An 18,966-nucleotide genomic window follows, 5' to 3' on the forward strand; every position below is an offset into this window, starting at 1 on the left:
TCAACTTTTTTGTACATTTACGTTAAAACTGCTTTCAGTTACCAAAAGAGTCAAATTAATATAAGAAATTCAGTTTAAAAAAATCCTAATCCCAAAATAATGAATGTTATCACGTCTAAAAGTAGAAAAGTGGGAAAAAAACTGACAATAATAAGAATTATATGTTATTCAACATCAAGAAAAAGTAAATAAGATTCAATTTAAAGCTTAAAAAAGGAATATAAGATATAATCTAATGACTAATTATGGAACAATTCATATAAATAAAATGATTAAACTGTTTTATGCCACCAGAAATGAATAATCTAGATCTGATCAGTCCACCAGCAGGAAGGTCAAAAATCTTAACTGGAAAATCACAGAAAATTTGTCACTTGTTCTTAAAAGGCTGGAATTATTTGGTTGCGCATGCGCACTGAGGCTCGGTCGGACGTGGGCTCGTAAGAGAAACGCCGTCACACTCTGAGTTAGAGACGGGGGGTGACCGCGATATTTCTTAAATGCAAGGACGGTCGGTAATAAATATTTTTTAAAAGTGTACATGACATTTAGAAGTAGATAGTATTATTGTGTGAATCATGGCAACAAATCTTGTGTGGATGTGTGTTTTTGGGCGCCGGAGACAGAAAGGATTTCCGGCCACCCCCCCTGCGAGCCGCGGTGGGTGGTTCGCTCCGGCCGTTGTCTGACTCCGCCGGCCTCCTCTGGTCAGTTGCTCGTCTTAAAATGAAGCCGGCCGGACTGCAGCACCTGCGGAGGAGACGGAAAGGGAACTGAAAAAGTAGAGCTGGCATCTACTTTTCCGCGCGTTTGAATCCCGCTTTTATATATATATATATATATATATTTATATATATTTACAACACACACAGAGGGCCTTGATGAAGAGCTCCGAGCTGTTACTGTGCCGGAGAAAGCCGCCGCAGCCCGGTGCTTGCTCCACACATTCCGCCTATTTATTCCACTCTGAAGCCGGGATTCAGACACAAGACTTCCAAGTAGACAGACTTAATTTATCCATTTAATTTTTTTTTTTTTACAACTTGTTTTTTTGTCGTTTTTGCACGTTAGCACTCGGCATATTTTTTTCTTTTTTTTTTTTCAATTTCTATTTAAGCGGTGGAAGACGGTCTGGTTTTTAGCAGCGAGAAAAAGCGATGTACAACACAGTATTGACGACGGAAAAAGCCGGCGAGGACGGAGACTGGCGGGATGTGATGATGCCCTACTCCACCGAGCTGATATTTTATCTGGAAATGGACCAACCGCCCGGTAAGCCGGGGGCCGGCGGCGGCGGCGGCTGGCACCCCACCGGGGGGTGGAGGTTGCACCGGGTTAGGGGGGCAGTGTTGTGTCTGCATCGGTGTGAAAGTTTTTTAAAGCTTTGCTGTGATGGTGTCCTTCATTTCTAATCGTTGCCACTAAGCTTTGTTCTGTCTGGTTGTGCTGAAAGGCAACTTAGAGCCGGTTTCCACGCTGAAAGACAGCACTTATCCCTCTTTTTCGTGCTGGTTTTTAGCTTGGCTGCAGCTCTGCAGACCAGGGGCGATTTTAGGATCTGGTCTTAGGGGTGCCCCAGCCCCCCCAGTGCTCACAGAGGCACATTATTTCTCACTAATTGAGGCGAACTAGTACATTTATAAATTTTGGAGCCGTATTAGTTTTGCTTTGAGTAGTGTTTTCCCCTACAACATTCAATTTTGACCTCTTCATTTCAAAAAGACTTTGTGGCTTGGACAGGGATAACAGAGAGCCTGAGACAGATATTGAATTTATTTTGGGAGTAAAGAGTTAAAACAAAAACAAATGCTAGACAATAAATAAAATGGTCACTAAAATAATGCATCCTTGAGAGAAGAAAAAAAAAAAAAAAAAAGTGTTTTTGCACAATATAATATTTTAAAAATGTGCTGAGCCAGGGGGTGCCTTGGCACCACTAAAAATACCCTAGCCTCGCCCCTGGTGTCCTTCATTTCTAATCGTTGCCACTAAGCTTTGTTCTGTCCGGTTGTGATGAAAGGCAACGTGGAGCTGGTTTCCAGGCTGAAAGACAGCGCTTCTCCCTCTTTTTCGTGCTGATTTTTAGCTTGGCTGCAGCTCTGCAGACCTCCATTTATAAAAACAGTAATCTGTAAATAGAACCAGCAGAAATCATCTTATTTGATATGATCATTATACTCCAAAGATCTGCATCCTTGACAAAACTAGGTTAAAATGCAGAAAAACCCAACGCAGCCCAACAGAAAGGATCAACATTTCGCACCTTAAGGAAAAATGCAAACATTTCCAGATTCGGAGTGTTTGTTGAATAGTTGTTTCTGGATCATTCTGAGATCAGCTTTGCCCGGTGCTGACAGTGGGGGAAAGGGGGGATGGGACTCAGTGGGACGGGAGCAGTGAAGGAAACCTGGAATAAAAGATCCAGAACATCTTCCAGAACCCAACATCCGTCCCTGACATGCAACTATACGTCTTTGTACCCTCCTTTACCCGACTGTCACCCAGAACTGAATATGTTTCATTCATTCCTTCATTCATTCCTTCATTCATTCATTCCTCGGCAATTGTGCCAGTGTCATTTGACTCCCACCCCCTCTTCTCTCCCCTCGGTGTGCTGAATGGATCATGGCGCAGATGGGGGACGTTTGTTTCCAGGAGGCGCTGTTGAATGCTCTTTGCCCGGCCGCTCTATCCCTTTTTTTTTTTTTTTTTTCTACCGCTTTTCTCCTCATTTATCCCCTGAAATGTACAGTAACGCTGCTGCAATCACAACGTGTGGGGTTCTGTCTCATCTGTGGCAGTTGCCCGAGGACGAGATACTTTTATCAAAGGAAGTACCTGTACCTCCAGATCAAAGTGATTTGACTGTGTTCGTGGTGCTTGAAATGCATATTCAGCATTATGGGAAGTGTGTGTCAGCATGTAAGAAAATGCATTGGCTACATTTTCTGCTCAGATCATGCAACCTGGAGTGGGTTCTTTTTATTTCAAGTGTTTTCACATCTTGAATCTTTTTCCACATATTTTGCCTTTTCTTAAAGAATATAAGTCGATGCCTCCGTTCGGTCCCTCTGACCAACTTCTGCTTCTGCTCTTCGCTGCCTTTTGTTTGAGCTTTTGTGGAGTCGATGGACAGTGATTGCTCGATGTGTTGTAACACACTGGCTGTTTGCTGGTGATTCACATGCCTAACTGGCTCTGGACACCATGGCATTTACAGCAATTGATTAATTAATATAATCATGCAAGGATCGACATGACAACAAAAAGAACAAAGCAGGAGTTTTACTTGCTTTTTATTTATTAAATGTTTAGATTCAGGGTTTGTTACAATGCAGAAATGCCTTTTCTGTATCGTATGTCTTTGCATTGTGTTGGCTCTCACCTCGGATGAGCTCATCCCATCATCCATCACATCAGGTGAGCCTCTGCCGTTGCATCTTTTTTCTCACTCGCAGCCCGTCTTTGTTGCTTTGCATTCAAAGTAAATGTGCGTCTTTGCCCTAACGTACCTGGCACAAACACAAAGACGTGGAGGGAAGGAGCTGGAGGGGCTGAAAGACGAGTAGAAGTGGGATGGATGATGGTGAGCGCAGAAGCAGATGGTTATTGTTACACTGGAATTAAAACACAAAAGCCTCAGTGACAGTTATAGTGTTTAAATCTGTGTGTAAGTACGGGGGGGTGATTAGCACAGGTGGAGTGTTGCTGTGCCCTTAGGGGAAGGCGACGCTTGCGTTTCTACTGGCAACTCTTTCTGTGAAGCAACCGTGTTCTGAATGATGAGTCTCATCTTTCAATGGAAAATCACTGGGAGGTTATCATTAGAGGAGCGTGCCAGATCTTTTCTTTTGCATGCCTCGGCTCATTTACCTACTGTCCCATTTTTGCAAATCACTTTGTTGTTCTCTGTCCTGCTTTCTTTCCTCTGAAACGGCATCTTTTCACAGCATTTTACAGACATGAAGCCATCTAACTTCATTAACAGTTTCAGCTTCTAATTCTGTGAACTCGTATTATCAAGCTGAGTTTGCACACGTGTCTTCAACTGATGCAATATAATCATGCAGCAGCAATGCAATTTAGACATCGGTGTTAGCTGTGGAGTTCTCTCAATGAATCAGTTATTTCTTTGATTAAATCAAACCGTGTTTTACAGAATGTCGATTTCCAAACTCTGGATATGAATGACAGTCAAAGGGTCTTTTTGAATTCAGCTCGAATACTTTAATCAATCGAAGGGATATCTGAGATGTTTTTGTGAACAATCTGCAAAGTCAGAATGTGTTCTACACATTGCTATATGGCAGACATTGACTCTGTTATGGACTGAAAGACCATTCAATTGCAACAATTATTTGCAGAAATATAGGAAGAGGAAAGATCTTTTCCATCAGGTTTGTTAAACTAAACATCGGGGAAAGCTCCCAGTAAAAATGGGACAGGCCTTTTCCCATACTTTGGGTTTACAAAATATGCGGGAAAAGAGCAACATGCTGTACTTGACATAAACGACAGCAGCTTAGTGGTTCTGACTGAGGCTTCATTCATGCAGAGGAGATGTCAAAGCCTCTTTACATACAGGAGGTAATCATCATCTGCAGGATTGGATTGACATGTTGGCCCATAAGATGCGTAATCCTCTGAATGTTTGCTGTTCATATGTGTGGCTGAGTGACCAGAGCTTTGCATCAGCATCATAATCCCCTGGTATTATAAAAGAAATGTGTTCTAACTAAAAACCTCTAAGTCTAACTGTTAAGTGTCAACAGATTGTTTTCTGTCCAATCTTTTATTTCTGGTGTCTCAAAGTAGAAACATTTCTGAAATAAAGAATGAACGAGTCACGTTTGCACATTGTTAAGCTTCCACTTGCAGCGTTCAGCAGAAACAACCTGTTGATTTAGGCTTGATGCCGTGTGTGTGTGTGCGGTGTCCCAGAAGGAATGGATATACCGCTGGGTAACTCCACCCGCCTGCCTCCTTTCTTTCTTTCTTTCTCTGGTGAGGCCTGGCCCCCCTCCTTTGGCCCCCACCGCCCTGGTTCTCTCCTGATTGGCTAAGGGGGCGTGCCTCCTCGCAGGGATTAGTCGGCGTGTCATCTGTCTTTTAGGATCAGGCTCGCTTGGTCTTTTCTTTAGTCTGACGGAGCGGAGAGCAACGGCATTAGGAGGAGGAGGCGGCGGTGGAGGAGGAGGTTGAGGAGAGGGAGAGTGAATGAGATACAGAAAGAAGAAGGAGGGAGGAGGGAACAGCTGAATGAAACGAGTGGCAGCATGCAGCTTACACAGAGTGCGATAGAGGAGGACGGTAAGACACAGTCGGTCTGTTTTCTTTGCCCTTACGTTGCTCAGTTGTGTAACTTTTATGATTATTTTATCATTCCATTATCCCGCTCTTTTCCTTTTATATTTAGTAAAACACAATGTTCAGGGGAATACAACATGTTCGGGTTTCTGTTTGCACAGACATTATGTAACAAACGTGTGTGGGGGGGGGAAATATCCGTTTCCACCTGGAACTTTTCCCGGATATTTTGCTTTACAAAATCTCTGGGAAAAGCTCGTCTTCTACCTGCATTTCCGCTTGTTCGTGGTTTAGTTTATCCAAGTACTTTTCTCTTCTGTTTTATTAGTAACTTAAAGACTTTCTTTTGGTTGCTCTTTACATTTTACCAACACAACACTTGAACTGTGCTTTCCCTGCAGCATTACTCTAAAGCGAGTCCAGATGTAAATCTGTGGAAATTAAACTAACTGACAGTTTATTCGTCCCACATGGTGGTCTGTGCTGTAATTTTCCTCCCGCGTGTGAACTCCTGCTGCAGCGAAGATCTTTGTGAGAGGTGTCACTAGGGGTGGGCAAAAAAAAATCGATTCATGTACATATCGCAATTTTTTTTTTAAATTTTTTTTATTTTTATTTTTTTTAAATTTAAATTTTTTTTTTTTTTTTTCTGGGATGATTTTAAAAATCGATTTTTTTCTCCCCAGAATCGTTTATATTAGGTCATATCCGTGTCTAGAAAAACTTAATCAATTCATTACATTAAGTTATGTTAAAACTAGCCCACATTTGTGCTGTATGGACATTTCAATTCATTTTGTAACTGTAAAAAAAAATGCTGTACATTTACAGGTACTGTTGAACCTCTTTTTGTCTCAGTTGAAATAAATGTCAGCTGCTGGAATGACTGACACAGACTGATGTGCATTGTTTATGGGAACGACATTCATTCTAGAAGTGTATAATTCAACTTGTTTGTTTTTTTAAGGAGGAAGAAAATTGCAATTACTGATTATATCGAATCGCAATTATCAAGAATCGTGATACAAATCAAATCGGCACCTTTGAATCGTGATACAATCGAATCGTGACCAAAGCATATCGTCCCACCCCTAGTGCTTTACCTGCAGCATTACTCTAAACTGAATCCAGATGTAAATCTGTGGAAATGAAACTATCTAACAGTTTATTCGTCCTACATGGTGGATGGTCTGTACGGTAACTCCTGCTGCAGCGAAGATCTTTGTGAGAGGTGTCACTCCTTGTGAAGCCGGAGAAGCTCCCGTTCTGATGCCCTCTGTGTGATGGTCATTGTTCAGGAGAGCTGTGGCTCCCTGACTGTGTGATGACAAGTAATGTTGAAGTGTTTGTGGCTCAGCGCTGCTCCTTTGTCTGGCGGGGGGGAGGGCGGGAGGCTGAGCGGGAGGCTGAGCTGACGGTCCCCTTTGTTCGCCATCGCTCAGTTTTTCATGCAGCACTTGTGGCTGATTTTAAAAACATAACACATGTGTAAAGACGACGGTCCTCGTGTGACATTCTCCTGGTGCGTCCTCTTTGTTGGGTTAGGGTTGTCATCGGTGCGTTTCTCTGCTGCACGCAGGACAAAAGAGCGCTTATCACAAGTATCGATCAGTGCGTCAAAGGGTTCAGTGCCGTGGATTCTCTGTAATTCATTTTAAAAGGAGCTCTGCAACCAAGGAGCTGTTTCTGTGTATCTCAGGTCCATTATCATGTTTCTAATAGTGCTGAAACTCTCACATTTATTCACAATCGGATCATATTTGAACTGTTTTTAGGTTTGTAGATGTTTGTTACTTCTTGGAGTTTGTCTGAAAACACTGAAATGAATAATTACATTACGGTCATTCTGCAGACGCTTTTAACCAAAGCGATTTACAATCAGTGTGTTCCACATCGGTAGGCAAAAGAACTTCAGGTCACAAGAAATCATAAGTACATTTCCTTCCAAAACCAAACAGCTAAGAGCAGAACTAGTGCTAGAGGAAGTGTAGTAAGTTAGGTACCGAGACAAATGGGAAGACAATTTAGAAAACAAAGACAATTTAGGAATAATGTGACACATTTATCGTCCTTTGTGCGCTCGCTGCTGACCGCAACTTTTCCCGCACACACAAAGAAACATTCTTTTTTTTAATCTTTTCTGGTTTTATAATTAATTTTACAGAAATTTAAAGTCTCCATGAAGCAGATTTAAAGTCTTTGAGTTGAGTGCTTTTTTCCCTTTTTGAGTTTGACGGAGGAACGCTGCAGCTGCAGTAAGACTCGGAACAAAGAGTTCATGTTCCCAGAATCGGTCAAGGTCGACCTCCAGCTCCGTGTTATTAACTCTGAACGTGCGCAGAGAGGATTCAGGTGTCTGTTCGGGTCCCCTTTGTGTTTTATGGTCATCTGTGAAGGCGTTCTGCAGGAGAAGTGGCATTTAAAGAGACTTTCACTGTTTATAGGACAACATCTGTGTGTGTGTGGGGGGGTATTATGGGTCATATTCAGGGTAGTCTGGTGCAGTCTGGGTTGGATTTTATTTAGAAACAGATTGTTTAATATTTTCCTGACTTTAAGGTTTGCTTAAACGTTTCCAACCCCTTGAAAAACCAACAACAATGAAATAAGGCAGGTTGCCGATTTTAAAAGCCTGATGATAAACTCAACAGTCCAGCTCTGAAAAACTTTCTAAGAAACTTGTGATCTCTGTTATTAATGCGGTTCTCATGTAAACATCCTGATTGGCTGGTTTCAGGTCCCGCCTCCTCACCTTCTGACTGACAGCTCTCTGAGCCAAAAGCAGCTTCATGTGCCTGCAGACTCTGAGCATCTGGAAATGAGCTCGTTGAGGACTGAAACTCTGAAAATGTTTGCACCATCCTGCATAAAGCAGCCTGGCTGCAGCCGGTGCGTCCTCTGTGTGTTCGCACTGAGTTCTGAGAGGTTTCTGAGGTTCAACTGTGAGAAACTAGATGTGACTTCAGAGTCTGAGGAGGAAACATCACACAGTCTCTGTGTGGAGAAACAGCTGGAATTATCTACAGAGGCCTGTTTACATGCAAACACTTCAGATATCTGTAACTCGGTGGGGTCACATGGCCCTGAAAGGATCGGATTATTGGCTAAATTACAATCAGACTGAGTTATTAAGTGCATGTAGACACCTTAATCTGACTAAGAACTGGATCGGATGGGATTCAGACCCCGAGATAACTGGGTTGAAAGTCACTCTAAACCTGCTTGTAGACGCTGAAGCACGTGGTGAATCAGACTTTGCGTTCTGCGCATGCTCCAGATGTTTTCCCGGGGTCGTGACCCGGAAGTCAAAGGAGACGATATTCCTGTTGTTGTCGCCATCAGAAAGAAACAAACAACGCGATGGAGAATGCTCCGTTGGGCATCGAGTTTGTGCAACAAGCAGCTCATCACAGACCAAATGTAGAGGGACGTAGCTTCATCTGGCTCTGCGTTCTCCATCTTTCTCCAATGCCTGAGTTTGTTGTTGTTGTTGGTGGTGAAGAGGTCAACAGGAAGTGGCTCTGTTAGCAACAGCTGGAATGGGTACAGCGCCACCTATCATACCGGGGTATGACACGCTTTGTGCCTCTGATCCCATTCATTCACTCCCATATATCCAAGGAGAATTACCCTTGCTCAGCTCAGTCTGATTGTAATTTAGCCAATAATCTGATCCTTTCAGAGTCATGTGACCCCGCTGAGTGGCACTCGGAGGATTTACTCCACGCGGTTCTGAAGCTGCTGTTTACTTTCGGCTCCTCTGTGGATGGCTGCTTCAGTAGGAAGGGATCAGAGGTGGATGCTAGTTTGTCGTCCTTTTCCAGATTTAAGTGAAAAGAAGGACGTTGGAAACCTTCACTCTGCTGTTGGGCTTTAATGTGTGATTAATGAAGCTGAGCCTGCAGCCTGTAATCTGCACCTTAAAGAATGATGGAATAATTCTGCGGTGGAGAGTTTGTCACATGAATAAAAGACAGATAGATAGATAGATAGATAGATAGATAGATAGATAGATAAGTACTTTATTCATCCCAATTTGGGAAATTATTGTGTTGCAGCAGCAGCATATATTTAACAAACAAATAGAATAGAAATAGAATAAAAATAGAGACTAAACATTATATATATTATATTTTGTTCCTGGACTTCTGACATGCGGTCATTAAGGGGGATTAGAGAAACAATTTCCTTTTCCACTTCTTGGAGGTGCCACAATTTTCTTACCCACCCCTTGGGGGCGCCACAGCATGATTCTGAGCATAATTTTGAAGTCACCATTGGATTCCTTGACCAAGAAAACATAGGATTGGCATGTTAAATTGAGTTTTTAGGTTGTTTAGAGGCCAACGTAGCTGAAATTCTGTATTTTATGCCGCTCGTTTTGAAATTCCAAAATGGCCGCCATACAGGTGTCTGTTCAAGTGGCAACATTGGTTTTTGGAATCCCCAAAGGTCTGCAGATTCCAAAAATGTATAGGCCAACAAATCCCCCAAAAAATTCCCACAAAAGTACATTTTTGTACACAGTGAACCAGACTATTAGCTATATACAAATCTACAGTATGAAGAGTAGTAGGGTAAATGATAATAATAATAATAATAATAATAATAATAATAATAATAATAATAATGAACATCAGTAAACTTAATAAAATAAATAAAATAAAAACAGATTTGTACATTTAACAATAAAGGTAAAAAAATACATTTAACTGAGCAGACTGAACCAATAAGAAATATGGGGTATATGGATAATTTACATTATTTAAAAAAAACTGCTTCAGCTCGTCGGTTCGCTGTAACGTGTTTTCTTTATTTCTTTCTTTCTCCTCCAGCTCTTCCTCCAAAGCCGGCAAAGCCCCAGCAGTCGTCCTCGGTCGGGGTGGGAGGGGGCAGCAACGGCGGAGCCAAGGAGGGGGGTGCAGGAGGCTCGCTGCAGGAGGCCGAGTGGTACTGGGGGGACATCTCCAGGTGAGGCCTGTTTCTGCTGCTCACTTTGTCTGGGCCCACATGGAGCTCTGGTCCCTGACGTTCTCTCCCTGCTCTGCCTCTCTAACCTCATTTTAAAACACGTCTGAATCGATGACTCTACATAACTCACAAACTCAACACTGAACTCATTAAGGACTGGTTTTTGCACACATCTCTGTACAAATCTGAACATTCGATTTGCACTACTGTTTATATTTGCACTACTCCAAATCCACTGCATACCATCATTTTAATCGTAAGAATATATCAAGGACCTTTACATTTACTTTGCACATATATATTTGCACATAAATATATTTTACTTACTTCTGCATATGCCACTTTACTTCTGATGTCAATGTCAGAGATTTTGTGTGTGTGTGTATATGTGTATATATATATATATATATATATTTTTTTTTTTTGTACTGTCACTCTGTTTACCGGTTACTATGGTGTATTTTTGCTGTGTATTAAAGTGTTAAGTTAAATGTTACCGCTGCACTATTGAGTCTAAGAGAAACGTAATTTCAATCCTGTGTATGTCCTGTACGTATACAGATTTGACAATAAAGTTGACTTTGAGCTCACCTTCCTCTGGCTGCCGTTTTGTCTTCAGGGAGGAGGTGAACGATAAGCTCAGAGACATGCCCGACGGGACCTTCCTGGTTCGGGACGCTTCCACCAAGATGCAAGGCGACTACACGCTGACTCTGAGGTAAGGCGGCAGCTCACAAACCTCCGCCTCCACATCTTATGCTGTTCTTCTTGTGTTGCGTCCCCTGCAGTTAGCTACAGACGGAGGGAAATCATGTGTCGAGCGTTTTGCTTGCGCAGGATTCGAGGAAATTGAAGCAAATCTCCTGCTTCCTGAGGAGTAACGGAGCCGTAAAAGCTTTTAGAGCGGAAACATTCAGGAAAACGGAGATGAGTTTTCCTCCGTAGAGCTTTCTTTTTTTTCTTTTTTTTCTTTTTTTTTACTTTTTTTACTTTTTTTTTTTTTATTCGAGAGAATGAGCATTGATCAGAGTTATTGATCTTATTCCACCCCCCCACCCCACCATGCTGTCAATGCAAAAAAAAAAGCTGAATAATAAAAATAAACATAGCGACTGAAATATACACACCAAGTATTACACTAGAAAAAAGTTACAGACATGAAAATATACAAGATTAAAATAATAAAGACAATAATGATACAAAATAAATAAAATAATAATAAATTAAAAAAATAAAATAATTAAAAATAAATAATAATAAAAATGAACATAGCGACTGAAAATTAAAATAATAAAGACAATAATGATACAAAATAAAATAAAAATAGAAATAAAGAAAGAAAAATTGGATATTCAGGACGGTACCAGTAGGCTATTTGCTTTCTTTAATTGTCACTCCACAGGTCTTCTGAGGTCTCCGAGTCTTCATTCCCGTTTACTTTTCAGTCATGTGGGAGGGCTTCGAGCTTCTCAAAATAAGATAAAAGTGGGGCCCAAGTTTCATGGAATTTTTGGGTCGATCCTCTAAGGCAATATTTTATCTTTTCTAACTTAAGGAATAGAGTCTTTCAACCAGGAGGAGGCTTTGGGTGTAGAGCTTTCTTTATGGTGTGTTTGTGCTCATTTTTTTTCCGCTTGTGTGTTCAGGAAAGGGGGGAACAACAAGCTAATAAAGATCTACCACAGAGACGGGAAGTACGGCTTCTCGGACCCCCTGACGTTCGGCTCGGTGGTGGAGCTCATCAGCCACTACAGACACGAGTCTCTGGCTCAGTACAACACCAAGCTGGACGTCAAACTCATGTACCCCATCTCCCGCTTCCAGCAGGTTCGTACCGCAGAGTTTATTCCAGGAAACGTCACATTTAGCTTCTGTAGGATGATACCAGCTGTGCTGCCGAACAATGAAGCAAACGGCTGATTTTAGAGATGAAATTAAGCTGAAAGTCTCCCTGAAAGATGCCAAAGCAGCTCTGATTGGTCGCCTCCTCTGGGCTGAGTAGGGACCTTTGTATCCCTACTTCAATCTTTGTATCTGTGGGGACTGTGAAACCAGGGCTGTGTTCGAAACCGCATACTACATACTACATACTGCATACTACATACTACATACTGCATACTACATACTTCCATACTACATACTTCCATACTACATACTTCATACTTCATACTACATACTACATACTTCCATACTACATACTTCATACTCATCGATCAGACAGTATGCAGAGCGTTTACCCACAATGCATTTGGCTCCTGCCCGAGCTGAAATCAGCCGGCCTGAAGCTGATTTCTCTTAAGCTCTAAACTCTGTAAACTTTAGCAACATTTGAAACATTTTCAGGTGAGAAAGTAGTCGTTTAGATCCCCAACGTGTTGAAAACCTGACAAAATACCGGCTGTTTACAATTTTGTTCCCACGAATTCGGCGCTACTAAAGCTAGCCGCAGTGAGCAACGCACTTCTGGTTATTTTCACAAAATAAAATACCCGTTGCCTTTTATCATAGGGAAAGCCATTACCATACAATTGGTGCTTTTGTTTTGAAAACAGGAAGTGAACCTAACCTCGTTGTAGCTAGCTTGAAACTGCCGTTTTGACAGGAAATGACGATCGGCGACGTCACGTTGCGTTTCATCTTGGGTAGTTTGAGTATGAGTAGTAACCTCATGATGCATACCCAACATTTCAGAGAATCTAGTATGCATCCGGGAACTTAAAGAAAGTTAAAGTTAGTAGGAGTAGTGGGAGAAGTATGCAGTTTGGAACACAGCCCAGAGCTTTTGTTGGGTGTTTCCAATTCAATTTAAAGAACTTTATTCGTCCTTTTGGGGCGATTCAAGGAAACGAAGTGCAGCAGGATCGCTGCTCGCTGACATATTCACCAAACCTGGTGCCACGGTTAGGGCCTCGGTCCACTCATTACTCAGAGCTGTACAATATCTCCCAGAATGCACTGCAGGGTACCGTGGGTGGTTTATTAATGAGCCTGTTCAGGAGTCGCCCTTCGTAAGCAGTGGGTTCTTTTATTTCAAGTGTTTTCACATCTTGAATCTTTTTCCGCATATTTTGCCTTTTCTTAAAGAATATAAGTCGATGCCTTCGTTCGGTCCTTTTGTGATGTGCGTCTTTGCCGTAACGTACCTGACAGAGAGGGGTCTGATAACTGAAGGCTCTGCGTCCCAATACCGGCTATTTACAATTTTGTTCCCATGAATTCGGCGCTACTAAAGCTAGCCGCAGTGAGCAACGCACTTCCGGTTATTTTCACAAAATAATTTAAACTCATTACTCAGAGCTGTGCAATATCTCACAGAATGCACTGCAGGGCACCGTGGGTGGTTTATTAATGAGCCTGTTCAGGAGTCGCCCTTCGTAAGCAGAATCGGGGGCGAAGGGAGCAAACGAGCATTCCCCGCCCCCCCCTAAAGTCTTTATTACAAATGTGGTTGACCTGTTTGACGAACACCTTTCTGGTCCGTCTCGTCTTCGGTCTCTAACGCTTCGGCTTCCTCCTCCTCGCATCAGGACCAGCTGGTGAAGGAGGACAACATCGACGCCGTGGGGAAGAAGCTGCAGGAGTACCACAACCAGTACCAGGAGAAGAGCAAAGAGTACGACCGGCTGTACGAAGAATACACCAAGACGTCGCAAGTAAGCACACGCTAGCACGTTAGCGGAGAGGCTGTGGTTGTTTTCCACGTTAGCACGTTAGCGTCTCTGCTGTGGTGTTTTCCCTCCTCTCACCCCGCCGCTCTCACCCCTCAGGAGATCCAGATGAAGCGAACGGCCATCGAAGCCTTCAACGAGACCATCAAGATCTTCGAGGAGCAGTGCCACACGCAGGAGCGCTACAGCAAGGACTACATCGAGCGGTTCCGCCGCGAGGGCAACGACAAAGAGATCGAGCGGATCATGATGAACTACGAAAAGCTCAAATCTCGGCTCGGGGAGATCCACGACAGCAAAGTGCGGCTGGAGCAGGACCTGAAGACGCAAGCCATGGACAACCGCGAGACGGACAAGAAGATGAACAGCCTGAAGCCCGACCTCATACAGCTGCGCAAGATCAGGGACCAGTACCTGGTGTAAGTACAGAAAACTGCAGCCTCGAATGCCTAGAGCCGTTTATTGGGCGCTACGAATGTCTATCAAATGGCGTCTGGTTCTTCCCATGCTGCTTTGCGCGCGATTCATAGACAATTGTATCACTTATACCAGATGACGTATTACCTGACTCCCGCCCTCAGGTATTCGCATACCATCTGGGACGAGCCCACAACCGACATGATTTCAAATGGGGCTATTTTTTCTAAAACTCGTGCATGTGATTGGATGAAGAATCTGTCCGTCATCTTGACTGACACGCCACTTCAGCCACTCCCAATGACTCAACCCGTGACGTAGCTCAGAGCTTACCTGACTCCCGCCCTCTGGAGCATGAATGGGCAGCCATAACGCGGCCATTCAGCCAAAGTCCCACCCAGCGATTAATGATTGGCTCTGATTATTTTCTAATCGGACGAAACACATATGACTCCCAGGCTCCTCAGATGGTTGTGTGAGGAAAGGGAACGGCCCCGCGTGTAGTTGGTGAACGCAGCCAGATGACGTGAGTCAGGTTAGATGACGTATGTAGAGCGACAGAAATTCGACGAGGAAGAAGAAGACGCTTTACTGTGTATGAGAAGACGATGGCGTTTAACGATTATTGTCGTTTGTGCAAAGTTAATATGAGGGTAGAAGGCATATATCGTTGCGGTAACGTTGTGTCCAATGCCATGTTGGATTAACACTCTACAAGCTTCGGTGTCGCGCATAGACGTCGTCATCGTCTTGCTGACCCCCCCCCCCCCCCCCCCCGTTCTGTGATTGGTTCCCTAACTCAGGCAAAAATAAGGGCGGTGGTTTCCAGGCTGCCTTTGCAGTGTGAATGAAATCGCGCACAAAGCAGCATGGGAATTCCCAGGCTATCTGGGTCATATGATCAAAAAAACCTATTTATCTCCAAACATCCCTTCCCCTGATACTGATAACAGGACTATAGAACAGCAGCTATTAGCTCTCTGCTAATAGCTGTGCTAGCATCTGTTAGCTTCTCTCTTGCTGTCTCTGCTTTCATAAACTGTATTTTAATGCAGCTGAAATCCTAATAAAGCCTCTTATCCTGTTTCATTGTCTGTTATCAAACAACACATTGACTCAGAATAACCTTAACCAGCCCAAGCCTCAGCTTCCTTCTGTTCTCTGCTAGCTTCCTTCTGTTCTCTGCTAGCTTCCTTCTGTTCTCCGCTAGCTTCCTTCTGTTCTCTGCTAGCTTCCTTCTGTTCTCCGCTAGCTTCCTTCTGCTCTCCGCTAGCTTCCTTCTGCTCTCCGCTAGCTTCCTTCTGCTCTCCGCTAGCTTCCTTCTGCTCTCCGCTAGCTTCCTTCTGCTCTCCGTTAGCTTCCTTCTGCTCTCCGTTAGCTTCCTTCTGCTCTCCGTTAGCTTCCTTCTGTTCTCCGCTAGCTTCCTTCTGCTCTCCGTTAGCTTCCTTCTGCTCTCCGTTAGCTTCCTTCTGTTCTCCGCTAGCTTCCTTCTGCTCTCCGTTAGCTTCCTTCAACTCTCTGCTAGCAGGACATTAACGGTTTTCTCTCTCTGCCTCTCCTCAGCTGGCTCAATCACAAAGGAGTTCGGCAGAAACGAATCAACGATTGGCTGGGAATCAAGAACGAGAACCCCGACGAGTAAGTTCACCCATTCATTTGCTGAATCTGTGTTTCATTTAAAGCTAGCTGTTAAATGTCCTCTAACTGTGGCTGCAGAGGCTACTTTGTGACTTAGAGCTGGCTGTTAAATGTCCTCTAACTGTGGCTGCAGAGGCTACTTTGTGACTTAGAGCTGGCTGTTAAATGTCCTCTAACTGTGGCTGCAGAGGCTACTTTGTGACTTACAGTTGGCTGTTAAATGTCCTCTAACTGTGGCTGCAGAGGCTACTTTGTGACTTAGAGCTAGCTGTTAAATGTCCTCTAACTGTGGCTGCAGAGGCTACTTTGTGACTTACAGTTGGCTGTTAAATGTCCTCTAACTGTGGCTGCAGAGGCTACTTTGTGACTTAGAGCTAGCTGTTAAATGTCCTCTAACTGTGGCTGCAGAGGCTACTTTGTGACCGAGGAGGACGAGAACCTGCCCCACTGCGACGAGAAGAGCTGGTTCGTCGGGGATCTGAACAGGACGCAGGCGGAGGAGCTGCTCATCGGGAAGCCGGACGGAGCGTTTCTCATCCGGGAAAGCAGCAAAAAGGGCTGCTACGCCTGCTCTGTAGTGTGAGTACACACTTAATTTACCTGCAGTAAGCAACCACAGCCTGTTGCAGTGAAACCGGACCGTTCTGGAGATGTTTGAATGGTTGTCTTTCACTTCAGGAAGCTGTTTAGGTTTGATTCAGACTTTAAAGACATAAGGCTGTGTTCGAAACCGCATACTTCTCCTACTACTCCTACTAACTTTCTGAGTTAGTATGCAAGTTTGAGTAAGCAGAAGTTCCCGGATGCATACTAGATTCTCCGAAATGTTGGGTATGCATCATGAGGTTACTACTCATACTCAAACTACCCAAGATGCAACGTAACGTGACGTCGCCGATCGTCATTTCCTGTCAAAACGGCAGTTTCAAGCTAGCTACAACGAGGGTAGGTTCACTTCCTGTTTTCAAAACAAAAGCACCAATTGTATGGTAATGGCTTTCCCTATGATACAAGGCAACGGGTATTTTATTTTTAAGTTTAATGTGGCTGTTTTTGAAACCGCATACTACATACTCATCGATCAGACAGTATGCAGAGTGTTTACCCACAATGCATTTCGCTCCTGCCCGAGCCGAAATCAGCCGGCCTGAAGCTGATTTCCCTTAAGCTCTAAACTCTGTAAACTTTAGCAACATTTGAAACATTTTCAGGAGAGAAAGTAGTCGTTTAGATCCCCAACGTGTTGAAAACCTGACAAAATACCGGCTGTTTACAATTTTGTTCCCACGAATTCGGCGCTGCTAAAGCTAGCCGCAGTGAGCAACGCACTTCCTGTTATTTTCACAAAATAAAATACCCGTTGCCTTTTATCATAGGGAAAGCCATTACCATACAATTGGTGCTTTTGTTTTGAAAACAGGAAGTGAACCTACCCTCGTTGTAGCTAGCTTGAAACTGCCATTTTGACAGGAAATGACGATCGGCGACGTCACGTTACGTTGCATCTTGGGTAGTTTGAGTATGAGTAGTAACCTCATGATGCATACCCAACATTTCAGAGAATCTAGTATGCATCCGGGAAATCTGCTTACTCAAACTCGCATACTAACTCAGAAAGTTAGTATGTGTAGTAGAAGTATGAGGAGTCTTCTGGAGACTTCCCGTGTTGGAACTTCCTCTTTAATGAAATTAGTTTCACAGGATTGGGTGTAATTCCTGGAACCTTCTTCAGCGCGAACATGGGTTTGTTTCCAGGGAACTGCAGCTCCTAACTGTAACCGAAGCCTCTGTGTTTTCTCCTCAGGGTCGACGGCGAGGTGAAGCACTGCGTCATCTACAGCACGCCGCGCGGCTTCGGCTTCGCCGAGCCGTACAACCTGTACAGCAGCCTGAAGGACCTGGTGCTCCACTACCACCAGGCCTCCCTGGTGCAGCACAACGACTCGCTCAACGTGCGCCTCGCCTACCCCGTCTACGCACAGATGCCCTCCGGGCGCAGATGAACCCGCCCACGCTGACACTGAGCCGACCCCCCCCCCCCGGCGGAGGAGGCGGAGCTTGGCTCAGACACCAAACGAGCCCAACAGCCGAGCAGATGAACGAGCTCAGAACGTCGGCCACTTTGGAGTTAAATATATTTTTACAAGAACATTTTCGGAGGGCATTCTTTCTAAAGACTGCTTGATTTGCACAAGGAAGTTTTAAATGTTTGTGAATGTGAAGAAAAAGGAAGGAAATGGAGGAGGAGATGTCAGAGTTTCAGGTTGACGACCCCCCCACCCCAGCTGCTACCTAAAACTCCAGCTCAGACTTTCCACCAGAACCCACCAAACATTCCCATTTACGAGCTTCTGTTGACGTCCTTCGGGTTCCTCCCGACGCCGTCTGTGGCGCCGGGGGGGAAACGTGACAAAATGTAGCATAACGGGACGCTTCATGTTGACTGCTGCTGAGGGAGGGGGAGGGAGAGGGCGGGGCCAGGGAGGGGGGCGGGGCCAAAGCAACAGTTCTGTTGTCTGTCGGGGAAAAATCAGCTTTTTTATTTCGATGTTTCCTTTGCTTTGCTGGACTTTTTTTGTGCCTACGTGTAAACGGCAGCATCGCAGATCAGAGACCAAAGTCGGAGGGCAAAGAGTCGGCGTGCGTGTGCATGTGTGCGTGTGTGTGCGAGCGAGCGTAAGAGACCACACGTAAAACTGAGTTTCTGGGCCACCGAAGCCTTTTTTAATTTGAAAGCGAACGGCAGGACGACCTGCTGACGCAGCACTTAAAGGAGCTCCGTTTGTGACCTCAGGACGTTTTCCGTTATTTATTTCTCTTTGTTCAGAGTCCGACTGAGACGCGGCGGCCTGCTGACCTCTGACCTCACCCCCCTGTTTTCTGTCACCTTAACTCAAAGCTGCTTTTTTATTTTGGAAAACGAAGCAAAATCGCGAGCAGCAGCAGCTGAGGTCACAAAGGTCAG

General features: G+C 44.2%; 1 protein-coding gene across 2 annotated transcripts; it reads left to right on the plus strand.

Annotated features, from left to right (window-relative positions):
• Positions 1-720: 720 nt before the first annotated feature.
• On the plus strand, positions 721-18,456 carry pik3r3b (phosphoinositide-3-kinase, regulatory subunit 3b (gamma)). Of its 2 annotated transcripts, none has more exons than XM_075486091.1 (9): positions 721-1,272; positions 10,143-10,278; positions 10,898-10,996; positions 11,925-12,105; positions 13,806-13,931; positions 14,046-14,365; positions 15,927-16,001; positions 16,410-16,580; positions 17,806-18,456. In XM_075486091.1, the coding sequence occupies exons 1-9, from the start codon at positions 1,158-1,160 to the stop codon at positions 18,002-18,004; spliced, it is 1,422 nt and encodes a 473-aa protein (XP_075342206.1). In that variant the 5' UTR covers positions 721-1,157; the 3' UTR covers positions 18,005-18,456. The 2 variants fall into 2 exon arrangements, with proteins under 2 accessions (XP_075342206.1, XP_075342207.1); XM_075486092.1 differs by lacking the exon at positions 721-1,272 and adding an exon at positions 5,200-5,310.
• The last annotated feature ends 510 nt before the right edge of the window (positions 18,457-18,966 follow it).

The sequence above is a fragment of the Odontesthes bonariensis genome, chromosome 15 (assembly GCF_027942865.1).
Source record: "Odontesthes bonariensis isolate fOdoBon6 chromosome 15, fOdoBon6.hap1, whole genome shotgun sequence".
Lineage (NCBI taxonomy): Eukaryota > Metazoa > Chordata > Actinopteri > Atheriniformes > Atherinopsidae > Odontesthes > Odontesthes bonariensis.

What these genes read in the sequence shown, in the direction of transcription:
- pik3r3b (XM_075486091.1), top strand. Translation starts at nt 1,158, where the DNA reads ATGTACAACACAGTATTGACGACGGAAAAAGCCGGCGAGGACGGAGAC. An exon ending in ATCAGGGACCAGTACCTGGT is followed by an intron (nt 14,366 to 15,926) that starts GTAAGTACAGAA and finishes GCCTCTCCTCAG; the next exon opens with CTGGCTCAATCACAAAGGAG. An exon ending in TGCTACGCCTGCTCTGTAGT is followed by an intron (nt 16,581 to 17,805) that starts GTGAGTACACAC and finishes TTTTCTCCTCAG; the next exon opens with GGTCGACGGCGAGGTGAAGC.